The sequence below is a fragment of the Carcharhinus amblyrhynchos genome, chromosome 9, assembly GCF_965287045.1.
Source record: "Carcharhinus amblyrhynchos chromosome 9, sCarAmb.v2.hapA, whole genome shotgun sequence".
Lineage (NCBI taxonomy): Eukaryota > Metazoa > Chordata > Chondrichthyes > Carcharhiniformes > Carcharhinidae > Carcharhinus > Carcharhinus amblyrhynchos.
In genome coordinates this window covers 28,258,145-28,271,319 of record NC_137332.1, presented here as the reverse complement: position 1 = coordinate 28,271,319, position 13,175 = coordinate 28,258,145, and the positions used below count along the sequence as shown (strand labels likewise).

Sequence of the window (13,175 nt, the reverse complement as noted above, 5' to 3'; positions counted from 1 at the left end):
TCGGAGCATGCAAAAACTAACGCTGTGATTTTTGATAATGTCACCGGGGGCAGCATAAAGATAAGGAATGGGGGTGAGGGTAAGTGTTTGTCCTTGAGAGACACCAGAGCTAACGCTGTGGGAAATGGAAGGGAAGCCTGATGATAGTTAAGAAGGAAACCAGGTGACAGCAGTCCCACCCAGCTACACAACAGTGAACAGGTGGAGAAGGATGAAGATGAAAAGTGTACCTTTTTTACAGTCACAGAATATTATTTGTGACAATGTGGAGACATGCCTGCCCACCTCCAGGTAGATCCTGCAGCCTGTTGTTGTGCAACGCCTTCTCCACTGAGAAAGATGTGTCTCATAGTGTGCTCCGCAATCTGTTGGGTTGATGTGGCTGTCATGCAGTGTGTAAGATACAAGTGTGAGGCTGCTTGCATCAGTGTTAAGTATAGAAGGTAAGACAAGATATATGAATGCTATGTATGAGTCCTGATTTATCGGAGGTTTTGGTAATTGAGTGATGGATGTATGGTGAATTGAACAATGTCTGAAGCTAATGGTGCAGCTGGTAGGATATAACATTTGAAAATGCATTCGCCGACTTGGACACCTTGTGCAAAAATGTCTGATTTTTTCCGACATTGCATCCAGGTCCTTGGGACTATACTCCTGACCTGCATGGACATCTGTTCCCACAGCTTGGAGTGCATCCTGCCCCCTTGAGTATACAGCTTATCTCCCCTAGTTCCCACTTCCTCCAGTGCAACTTCTGAAATCCTGGATGACCATTTTCTCCCTTCGTTAGCGACTCCTTGTTCTTTCTCAGGTCCCAGCAACCGCTCCAGACACAACTCAGCTCCCCTGCATGGGACACAGGCTAGCTACAGCACAAGTTAGTAACAACTTTGGGTCCCCCCTGCTATGTGCCCAACCAATGGACAGCATAGGGAAGACAAGCTGAATACAAAATTCATTATACTAAGCAGACAAGTTGACATGCTGCCTGCATTCCACTCAGTGGCCAGGATTTTACGGCCTCGCTCGGGCAAGACTGGAAATTCCCACCCAAGGTCAACAGAGATTTCCGTTGTCAGACTCTTGCCCGCACCAATTCCATGGCAAGCGAAGTGGTAAAAGTTCTCGCCAGTGAGAGCAGATTAATCACAATCCCTGCATCCGTTTTTGGAAGATATCAAATCTGACCCCCACAATCCATGCATTATAAATCATGGAACAGTGAAAATCTTTGGTACTGAAAGAAGAAACTTTAAACCTTGAGCTAAATACAATTATTTCACATTCTAGAGCAGTAAACATATGGAACAGATTCTTACCAAAAGAAGCAAATGCAAATTTGGTTGATGCGTTCCAAAAGGAAATGCAAAAGTTCCAAATTCAGTGGGAAGCAAACAAACTTGGTATTACAAAAAGGAAACAGAAATGGTATGAGAACCTCCTACATAAGGACTTCCAGAATAAGCTGAACGCTTTCCTGTCTCTGTTTATTTATTTGTTCCTCTTTGCTTTAAAGTTCAATTTATTATCTTCAGTTTCATGATCTGCTCTGTTTGGTTCAAATTTGTTCAAATTTAGTTCACAGAGGATCACAGCTTGCAGCACTCAGTAATACGGATTTAAATCCATGTGAAACTGCTGCCCAGAATGGTGGTAACACGTCAGCCTGAGGCAAAGGAAGTTGATCAAAGACTCTCCAGTGACTATTCACACATGGTGTAATGAAGTTACTTCATTCATGATTAGTTATGGGGTTTGGTAGAAGAATTAGGGTCCAAATCTAGAAGGGCAGAGCACTTCTGTGGCTAGTCTTTTGGCAAGGAGAGAGGGGGGGAGGGCATGCTCAGACATCAGTCTTTGACTTCCTGTCAACTAAAAAGACAAAAATTTTGTCAGAAAAAAAATGAAAACTCCTTGCTTCAGTTTATTACTCTTCTTAAGAGACACATCTAGTCAGAGAAGTGTATTACAATTGTGCGGTTTTATAAGATGGTTAAGTTTGAAACTGTCTCGTTTAATTTATTATAAAACAGAATGCCCTGGAAAAGGGGGCTGTGAAGTTGTATGGGACTCTACCCCATAACAAGCCTGGTGATGGTTACCAAAAGAGAAAACGCTGGAAAATCTCAGCTGGTCTGGCAGCATCTGTGAGATGAAAAAACAGATGACGTTTCAAGTACCTTTGTCAAAGCTCCAGAGTGATCATTACGATGGAGATGGGGCACCCAAATCAAGACTGAGTGAAATCTAAGTGCCACATATGTGACAGAGAGCGAGAGAGAGAAAGAGTATATGTGTGTGAGAGGGAGAGAAAGAGAGAGAGAGAGATCCCCCGAGGGGAAGACAGGAATAGCAGCTGCTGTGGTCAGCAGAAGGAAAAGGTCATTTTTCCCTTTTAGTTTCTAGAAAGAAGGTGGGTGGTAAGATGTTCTCTGGTGAAAGGCACAGAACCAATGAACGGTTAAGGACACTGGAAGATTCATCCCAGTGAGGCTTACAGAAGGAATGACTCAAATGAGCCATGCCTCTGGAAGTCGGTTTATGATTTTTTGGAAGACTGAAGGACATGACCTTTGATGATGGTTTGACGTTGTGACTCAGAGAAACCAAAGAAGTGAGCCTGTTGGAAGCTGAGAGTTATTTTGGACTGTTTCTTGAAAGGACAGAAATACTATGGAGAGTGTGCTGTAAAGTGGTGTTTGGGGTTTGCAAGTGTATTGCAATGCTAATAAGGGATGTCTTTCCATAGTTTAGAGTGTTAGTTGCCTATGAAGTAATGTTTAGAAGATGCTGATTTCAGTTTGTTTGTTACAGTAAAGTTTTTAAAATTTGAACCCAGTGCAATTCTTTTAAGTAGGTCACTGGGAATTCAGATTTTTCTTCTAAAGTTATCCATCTCTATAAGAGTTGCAACAATTGCATTTAGCCTGCCAATGTGGGTAGTATGTTGTCCTGTGTCATTTTATGTTATAGACTAAACTTCACAGCAAGATTTGTTCCATTGTTTTCATCACAACAGTACGTATTAATAACTAGATATTAGGCAGTATAGATGAACTCCTGATTGTAAGGGAACTGAGTCCATGTGTATTAAAGTCCACTGATGCTGAACCCAGAAATATATCTACTGCAAACTCAGAATTTATTACACAGCCAACAGTATGGTATAGATAAGTTGGTGTCACAAGTAGTCTTACATTAACACTGCAATGAAGTTGCTATGAAAATCCCCTAGTCGCCATACACTGGTGCCTGTTTGGGTACATTGAGGGAGAATTTAGCATGACCAATGTATCTAATCAGCACATCTATCAGATTGTGGAGGAAACCGGAGCACTGGGAGGAAACCCATACAAACACAAGAAGAACATGCAGACTCTTCAGAGATAGTGACCAAGCCGGGAATCGAATCTGGGTCCCTGACGCTGTGAAGCAGCAGAGCTAACCACTGTGCCACCGTGTTGCCGCTAGATATAGATCAAGCATATAAATACACTTTCACCCTAGTACAAAAATACCGAAACACAACTTAAAATTTAAAATTTATTTATTCGTCACAAGTAGGGCTTACATTAACACTGAATGTTACTGTGAAATTCCCCTAGTCAACACACTAGTGCCTGTTCGGGTCAATGCACCTAATCAGCATGTCTTTCAGACTTTGGGAGGAAACTGGAGCACCTGGAGGAAACGCACGCAGACACAGGGAGAATGAGCAAACTCCACACAGACAGTGACTCAAGCCGAGAATTGAACCCAGAGGCAGCAGTGCTAACCATTGTGCCACCGTGCCGCCCAACTGTGATATTTTATCAAGACACTGTGATGACCCTTTAGATCAAGTGCACTCATCAGAGTCCAACATTAAGTCACATTAAACACAGCTCTGTGTTATGCAGAGACTGCAATTAGCATGCCATCATTTTGATGGCGATTAACGTTTCCAGAATTATCAAAATTACATGCTGCCAGCAGCAGAGTAATTATGCCCACAGTTTACCTCTGTGTGTGCGCTGATCCACAGTTTACATGCACACACGTGTGTGTATATAAGTGTATTGGGGCGGAGAGGAGGTGGTTGTGATGCATTCATTGCTTATAAACAAAACATCTAATGTCCAATTGCTCCCAAGTCATGATCAAGCTATGTTTGTATTATTTTTGTCGGCAGTTTTTCTACTGTCTTGTCAATTATCTTTCATGTATTCCTGCACGTGTTTACAAGTGAAAAACGAAAAGCGTGGGTACAGTGAAAGTACCCTGAATATCTACTATATAATGCAGAACAATTCATACACCTAAACTGTATGAGATGCCGCGGGTTGTGAAAGATTTCTTCATCACTGAATGCTCATCAGTACCATTTACATAATGTAACACTTGCCCATTTTGCATATCCATTTGGAGTATCAAGCATGGGATGCAGAGGGATGAGTGGCACATTGATAGTGACCTGGGAACTGGACTAATCCATTCAGCTTCTTAAGCCTGTTCAATTAGATCAGGCAGATCAGCAACTCAAATCCACTTACCTGACCTTGCTCTATCAATCACTGTCCTAGCATCCATGGCCATTTGGTGGAGGTGGTTCCAGATTCTCACTCCCTTGCATGAAAAATATATTCTATGGTTCACTCTTAAATAGACTATTATTTTAAAAACCTTATCTTTTAGATCACTTTTGTGTCTGGGCATTAGCTTTCAGTAAGTTATAGAATCTCTACAGTACAGAAGGAAGTCTTGCAGTCCATTAGGCCTGCACCAACAAGAATCCCATCCAGGCCCTATACCTCTAACCCTACATATTTACCATGCTAATCCCCCTGACACTAAAGGGGAATTTACCATGGGCAATCAACCTAACCCGCACATCTTTGGAATGTAGGGGGAAACCAGAGCACCCGGAGGAAAGCCACGGAAACATGGGGAGACCGTGGAGACTCCAAGTTGTGAAAATGAACAACTGGTTCTTTTTGATTCTTCACATCTCCTCCCTCTCCAATATGAAAATACTCTGATTTATCTTTTTTCAATATGAAAAAACTAACCTGCCGGATTCATCCAGCCCTTTATAGTCTCATCTGCATCCACTTTTAATAGCTCAGCATTGCCATGCTCTTTACAGCCATACAATGCAGAAGGAGGCCATTCGGCCCATCGAGTCTGCACCGACCACAATCACACCCAGGTCCTATCCCTATAATCCGATACATTTACCCTAACTGGTTCCCCCAATACTAAGGGGCAATTTAGCATGGCCAATCAACATAACTTGCACTGTGGGAGGAAACTGGAGCGCCTGGAAGAAACCCACGCAGACATGGGGAGAATGTGCAGATTGCGCAAAGGCAGTGACCCAAGCCGGGAATCGAACCCAGGTCCCTGGTGTTGTGAGGCAGCAGCGCTAACCACTGTAACAGCAATGAAATGTGCTTTCTTTTAATGTATTTATTAGAATTCTAGTTGTTAACTTTAATATCTCTTGCAAGTTCTTTGATAATCTCTTTTTGCACCTATTACATTTTTGAGTATTTGTTTTCTGCTTTTTATAGCTTTCCCTGCAGGATTTCCACTTCTCCTTGCAGTTGTGTAAGCCTTTCCTTTTGGCTTGATACTGTCTGGTGCCTCACTGGTTGACCATGTTTGCTTAACGACAAAAACGGTGCCTTTGTCTCTTTGTGGAGATATGCACTAATGATATATTTCCTGATTAGGTGTAGCCGTGTACAGAGCAACATTCCTCACTGATTGGCCTCAGAAAAGCAGTTTTTTTCCAACTGCTGCACTAATCATTCTTATGGATTTGGGGGATTTTCAATAAATGTTCCATTGACATTTTAGGAATTGAGCTGATGTACTCACAAAGCTCATTTCACATAGGGCCCTGAGTAGATAATCAGTCTGTGCTGGCGTTAAACATGGTCCAAGAGATGTAAGGACAATGTTCTCACCATTGCACTAAGTTACACTCCTGGAACATAGCAAACATTTTGACAACTAGACAAAAGGCAACATAAGACAATCAACAATGATTCAGTCCTCTTTGAAATGGCGGATGTTTTTGCTGTAAAGTACAAAAATCTGTGTAAATCTGTGAATGTAGCATTATTAAGTTGTTTTTCCTCTCTACTTTTGCATCTATAGTGCACTCTTTATCTCACATAAACACCAGGTTTGCTAACATTAACATTGGGAATACGGCCAGTCAACACAGTGCCCTGTCACTATAACTTCCATCAAATTTGTTTTGCTGTCACTCTCTTAATAAACAAGTTAGATAAAGTTCATAATTGTGCCCATCCATGGATTCAACTTACATAGCCTCTCTCTGGGTAAAATAAAGTTCTTACTGCTCCCTTTAACTTTTCCCCGACATCCCCTATTCAATTCCCTCCTTTATCCATTTGCTCTCCAATGGCTTACCATTTAGTGGCTATTTTTTCTCAAATAGGACTGCAGGATTTTGGGCGGCATAGTGATTAGCACTGCTGCCTCACAGCACCAGGGACCTGGGTTTGATTCTGGGCTTGGGTCACTGTCTGTGTGGAGTTTGTACAGTCTCCCCGTGTTTGCATGGGTTTCCTCCAAGTGCTCCAGCTTCCTCCAACAGTCCAAAAGAGGTGCTGGTTAGGTGCACTGACCATGCTAAATGCTCCCTCAGTGTACCAGAACAGGCGCCGGAGTGTGGGATTTTCACAGAAACTTCATTGCGCTGTTAATGTAAGCCGACTTGTGACTCATAAATAAATAAAACATGTCTGAAACTGAGGAGCTTTCCCACTCACCCAAATGCTGGGCTGGCTATCAACAGGCATTTGAGAGATGATTCAAATGTGAAAAGTGCAGTTTTTTTGCAGCTCCTCAACAGTGTCCCAATCATGAGCAATGTTTCATTGTTCAGAAGACACCCAGCATGATACTTTCACAATGTTTTTGATCCTTGACTGTGTTTTGAAGGGAGACTTTTAAAAAAATCAACCTGGATGTTCAAATCCAGAGGGGGAAGCACGAGAAAGGCAGCAAAAGGGAGAAATAAACTCTCCACTATCATCACGTTAGGTAACAGAACATATTGTTAAGCAAGGCCCTGTTTTTTGATTTATTATTGTCACCTGTATTAATATACAGTGAAAAGTATTGTTTCTTACATGGTATATAGACAAAGCATACCGAAGGAAAGGAAAGAATACAGAATGTAGTGTGACAGTCATGGCTAGGGTGTAGAGAAAGGTCAACTTAATAAGAGGCAGAGCCATTCAAAAGTCTGACAGCAGCAGGGAAGGAGCTGTTCTTGAATCAGTTGGTACGTGACCTCAGACATTTGTATCTTTTTCCTGACAGAGGAAGGTGGAAGACAGAATGTCCAGGCTGCATGGGGTCCTTAATTATGCTGGCTGCTTTGCTAAGGCAGCAAGAAGTGTAGATAGAGTCAGTGGATGGGAGGCTGGCTTGCATTCACAACCCTCTGTCTTGGATAGAGCAGGAGCCATACCAAGCTGTGATACAACTAGAAAGAATGTTTTCTATGGTGCATCTGTAAAGACTGGTGAGAGACATAGTGAACATGCTAAATTCCCTTAGTCTTCTGAGAAAGTAAAGGTGTTGGTGGGTTTTCTTAACTATAGCGTCAGTATGGAGAGACAGGTTGTTGGTGATCTGGACATCTAGAAACTTGAAGCTCACGGTCATTTCCACTTCGTCCCCATCGATGTAGGCAGGAGCATGTCCTCCACTGCACTTCCTGAAGTCGATGATAATCTCCTTCATTTTGTTGATATTGAGGGCGAGGTTCTTGTCTTCATACCAGTTCACCAGATCCTCCATCTCATTCCTGTACTCTGTCTCATCATTGTTTGAGATCTGATCCACTACAGTGGTGTTATTAGCAAACTTGAAAATTGAGTTGGAGGGGAATTTGGCCACATAGTCATAGGCATATAAAGAGTTTGGTAAGGGGCTGAGAACACAGCCTTGTGGGACACCGGTGTTGAGGATGATAGTGGAGCAGGGGTTGTTGCCTATCCTTACTGATTGTGGTATCTGGGTTTGGAAGTCTAGGATCCAGTCACAGAGGAAGGAGCTGAACCCCAGGCCACAAAGTTTGGAGATGAGTTTCGTAGGGATAATGATGTTGAAGGCTGAGTTATAGTCAATAAATGGGAGTTAAACATAGGTATCTTTATTTGGCACCCTCAAGTAGATGTCAAAAACCCATTGGCACTCTGTGAAGGAAAACAGAACTCTGATGCAGAGTTAGCTCTATTCTCTCTCCACAGATGCTGTCAGACGTGCTGAGTTTCTCCAGCATTTGCTATTTTTGTGTTAGATTCTAGCATTGCAGCATTTTGCCTTTTTAGAAAATTAATTTGTCCAGGTCCACAGTGAACCCTCAACTAATACCACAGCTTAAGATGATATTGTTGTTTACCTCATTATTGTTGTGGGACCTGGTAATTATTCAATTTGGCTACTCGGTCTATCTATAATATAGCAGCAAATACACTCCAAAAATAACTTGCTGGCTGTGAAATTCTAAGATATGAAAGGTTCCATATAAATGAATGTTCAACTTACCAAATGTCAATACGGTCTATCTTCAGAAAGATTACAGATCTACACATTTTAAAGATTCAGAAACCTGGTGCAGGATTTTTCAGATGGCTGCATTTTCCACTCAATCAACCCATAGAGTCAATGGGAAATGCATTTTTGCCAATCCAGGCTGCCCAGCAGACATGTAACATTCCATGGGTTACTAATTGCTTAAGGTTGATTGAGGCTTCCACCCACAACTGAGGAGGAATTTCTGTCTGAGAGAGCTGCCAGCCAATCCAAATGGCCAGCAGTGTTCCCAGCTGTGCCAGGTTCAAGCAGTGGCCACTGCGAGTACTACAGATAGTCCCAAAGAAGAAGAGTTTGTGGATGTTGGACTTCATGTTAGTCATCAAATCAGCAGGCTGGGGGCCACAAAACCCTGGCCCTGATCAAGAATAAAAGGGTGTTCTACCGTTACATTCCCAGGCCTTGTTGCAGATTCAGAATAGCGGGAGTCAACTTCTACATATAAAAAAGCAGGCATTCATGGAATCCCTGCAGTGCAAATGGAGGTTGTTCGGCCCATCAAGTCTGCACCAACTTTCCATTGGGCATCTTACCCAGGCCTTATCCCCGTAACCCTACATATTCACCCCACTTATTCCCCTAATCTATACATCTTGGGACATTATGGGGCAATTTAGCATAGCCAATCAACCTAACGTGCACATCTTTGGATTGTGGAGGAAATCGGAACACCCAGAGGAAACCCATGCAGACACGGGGAGAATGTGCAAACTCCACACAGAGAGTGACCCAAGCCAGGAATTGAACCCAGGTCCCTGGCGCTGTGAGGCAGCAATGCTAACCACTGTGCCACCATGCCGCAGGATGCTTAAAGAAACACCAAACACCACTAAACCTGAGTAAATACTTTCAGCAGACATGAATCTGTAATCATGTCCAAGAAACTGTTTTTAATTATGTTAATTAAAGCACTTGCTCTCTATTCTGTATTGTTGGCTTACAATGCCTCCTGAGTTTGACTTTTTTATTTTCCAGCTGTGATCGATAGATCTTAGACTGACTCCAGACATTTACAATTGAATTTTTGATACTAGATGGATAAATTTTATTGATAAGGGTAAGAAGGGAAATGGAGCAAAGGTTGGCACCTGAAATTGAGATGCAAATCCACCATTACCCAACTCAACGGGAGAACAAGCTTGGGAATTGAATAAGCTTCACCTCTTCCAATGGTTCTATGATGCAATCAGGCTACAACTGTTATTGAACGACTAACCAGCTATGCATCTGATATGTTCAAGTCTGCACCCCCTGATTTTGACAAGGGTGAAAATGGGGGTCACACTAGGAAATGATGATGGCGGGAGAGAGTGAAGGTTTTATCGGAGACAAGAGCAGCAACGGTGAAGGTTAGAAAAGGGTTGAGCAGATCACCAGTTGCAGTTGTGACAAATATAGGGCCAAAGACTAGTCGGTTGGCAGCTTGATAGTGCATTTGTGAGTGATTTAGCCAATTTTCCAAGGACGGAGGCAAAAGGAAGTAGGGTTGGAAACTGTGGGTTTTAAGGAACTATTCAGAGATAATCTTGTCTGTAATCAACATATACTTAAGAAGAGAGACTACTTGAGCTACAAGTTCCAAGTGGGTGTCCATGATAAGAGAATTTATTTGAGGGGAAAAAAAGAGTTCAAAGAGGGCAGGATGGCAGAGTCAAAGAGGAGAAGCCAACTTACTTGGAGATCAAAATGATGAAGAATGATGAATCACACACTGCAAAGGCTGAGGAGAGAAAGCAAGATAATATCTTAGTGAGAAACTCATTTTGGAACTGAGGAGAAGGAGCAAAGCCAACTGCTCAATGGAGGAAAAAGTAACAGAGGATTACAGTTCTGTTTGGTGAAAAGGAATCAAGCACAGAATTAAGGACAAAAATAATTTTTTTAAATGCTGCATTCTGGGACTAGAAATGAGATCATTGCTAGGCTATAATTATTTAATGAAACAAAATGAAAACAGCTACTCCCTATTTGCTTCAATTTATGAAGAGGTTGTGAACTGAAATAAAGATTTGACAGGAGACTGATACTGGCTGGAACTCACAAGCTACCAAACACTGCATTGTGAGTCATTCTACTGCAGTCCCTGATGACATGAGAAATCATCTTCCCTGCTCTGTAAAGATTTACTTCTCTCAGTTCTAGAAGAGATAAATCTAAAATTCTATTAAAACTGATTCAAGGAGAACTCAACACTTACTTGATTTTATACAAGAATTTATTCATAGACCTTTAGCGATGAGAAAGGTCTGTACTATCTCCCCAGATAATTCTGTTTTCTTAGATCATTTGAGAATTTTAAAAAAATCCTTCCACTTATAGGCACCTCTGTGGGCTTTACTTAATATCTAATTCAGTAGTACAACAGTTGTCAGATATAGCAAAGCGGTTTCAGAGCATGGGTGTCTCTTAGGGCTTAGCCTGCTTCTTTACAATGCTGTCTGTCTGATCAGGCTGGCTTCTGTTTTCAGTCTCTGCAAGTATTTGCTACACAAACAAAGCACTCATAGTTTAGATCAGCCTTGTCTAACGCGCAGCCCAAGCACCAAATGTGGCCCTTGGACTACAGTCACAGAGGTTTACAGCATGGAAACAGGCCCTTCGGCCCAACTTGCCCATGCCACCCCTTTTTTTTCACCAAGCTAGTCCCAATTGCCCACATTTGGCTCATATCCCTCTATACCTCTTACCCGTTGTAACTTTTAAATGCTTTTTAAAAGACAAAATTGTACCTGCCTCTACTACTACCTCTGGTAGCTTGTTCCAGACACTCCACGCTCTGTATGAAAAAATTGCCCCTCTGAACCCCCTTGTATCTTTTCCATCTCACCTTAAACCTCTGCCCTCTAGTTTTAGACGAACCTACTTTTGGGAAAAGATGTTGACTATCTACCTTATCTATGCCCCTCATTATTTTATAGACCTCTATAAGATCACCCCCTAAGTTTCCTGTGTTCCAGGGAAAAAAGTCCCAGTTTATCCAACCTCTCCTTTTGACTCAAACCATCAAGTTCCAGTAGCATCCTAGTAAATCTTTTCTGCATTCTTTCTAGTTTAATAATATCCTCTCTATAACTGGGGATAACAACAGCTAGGGATTTTCATAGTAACTTCATTGCAGTGTTAATGTAAGCCTACTTGTGACAATAATAAGCAACAAAATAATAACAATAAATAACAAAATCATTTCAAATGAGTTTTCAAAATACCAGTCAAACGGGTAAGTTCAAATGGAGGAATTTGCCGGAGCTGCTCCTCCAATCATAGGCCATTTCTTTCCCATGTTTGCTGCTGATAGGCTTACTACTGAGCCCATTAACAGAAAATGTGGGAGAGAAACAGTCTGATTAAAGGAGCAGCAAACACCCACGTGGTGAGTACGGGGCCTGGAGTGCCAAAGAGAGGATCCAGGGCACTGAGGGCCCAGAGCTAAGTAGGAGCTGAAAGCCGGGGAACAAAACAGCAGGTCCCAGGGAGCTGAGGTGTCAGGGAGCACAGATGCCAGTGCGCGAGATCCAGGCACACTGGAGCAAAACACAAGGCAGCAGGAGCTCCCAAGCTGCAGCTATCCCCACATTTCCTATCTGATTTGTGTACCTCAGTCCCGGATCTTCATCGCTAGGGCCTGACCCTACCTTGTAATGACCTCAATGAGGCCCATGAGGTTGGCCTCTTGGAGTATGAGCTTACTGGCTGAGATAATAGAAACATAGAAAATAGAAGCAGAAATAGGCCTTTCGGCCCTTCGTGTCTATTCTGCCACTCATTTTGATCATGGCTGATCATCGAATTTAATGTCCTGATCCCCCATTCCTCCATATCCCCTGATCCCTTTAGCCTCTCGTGCTATATCTAATTTATTTTTGAAATCAGACAATGATTTGGCCTCAATTACATTTTGTGGTAGTGAATTCCACACATTCACGACCCTTTGGGTGAAGGAATTTCTCCTCGCCTCAGTTCTAAAAGTTTTACCCCTTATCCTCAAACTATGACCCCTAGTTCTGGACTCCCCCAACCGTGGGAACATTCTTTCTGAATCTACCATGACTAAACCTGTTAGAGTTATAAGTTTCTATACTCTCTAAACTCCAGCCAATACAATCCTAATCGACTCAGTCTCCCCTCACATGACAGACCTGCCATCCCAGCAATCAGCCTGCTAAACCTTCACTGTACTCTCTCTTTAGCAAGGACATCCTTTCTCAGATAAGGACACCAAAATGGCACACAATGCTCCAGATGTGGCCTCACCAATGCTCTATAGAATTGCAGCAAAACATCCCTATTCCTATATTCAAATCGTCTCACTATGAAGGCCAACATACCAATTGCCTTTTTTACTCCCTGCTGTAGTTGCGCACTTACTTTCAGCCACTGATGTATGAGGACACTCAGGTCTTGCTGAGTACCCCCCTCTCTCAATTTACACTAATTTAAGTAACATGTCTTCCAAACTTATTGTTACCAAAGTATATAACCTCACATTTATCCACATTATACTGTATCTGTCATGCAGCTGTCCACACACTTAGCCTGTCCAAATCATGCTG

General features: G+C 42.3%; 2 protein-coding genes across 7 annotated transcripts in view; one reads left to right on the top strand and one right to left on the bottom strand.

The window, feature by feature from the left end:
- Positions 1-13,175, top strand: part of dynlt4 (dynein light chain Tctex-type 4) — a 263,595-nt gene that overhangs the window by 81,104 nt on the left and 169,316 nt on the right. The window lies entirely within an intron of this gene.
- Positions 1-13,175, bottom strand: part of LOC145347677 (BTB/POZ domain-containing protein 19-like) — a 176,552-nt gene that overhangs the window by 8,160 nt on the left and 155,217 nt on the right. Inside the window, exons 8-9 of one of the 6 annotated variants that reach the window (XM_080195367.1) lie at positions 10,300-10,345; positions 3,533-3,684 (exon numbers count right to left, since the gene is read on the bottom strand). The exons of 3 other annotated variants lie outside the window; for them this stretch is intronic. In XM_080195367.1, the coding sequence (XP_080051493.1) occupies positions 10,307-10,345 (39 nt within the window). In that variant the 3' untranslated portion in view covers positions 3,533-3,684; positions 10,300-10,306. Of the gene's footprint in view, positions 1-3,532; positions 3,685-10,299; positions 10,346-13,175 lie in introns of those variants that run through there. 2 more of the 6 variants (XM_080195368.1, XM_080195369.1) reach the window with 2 other exon arrangements.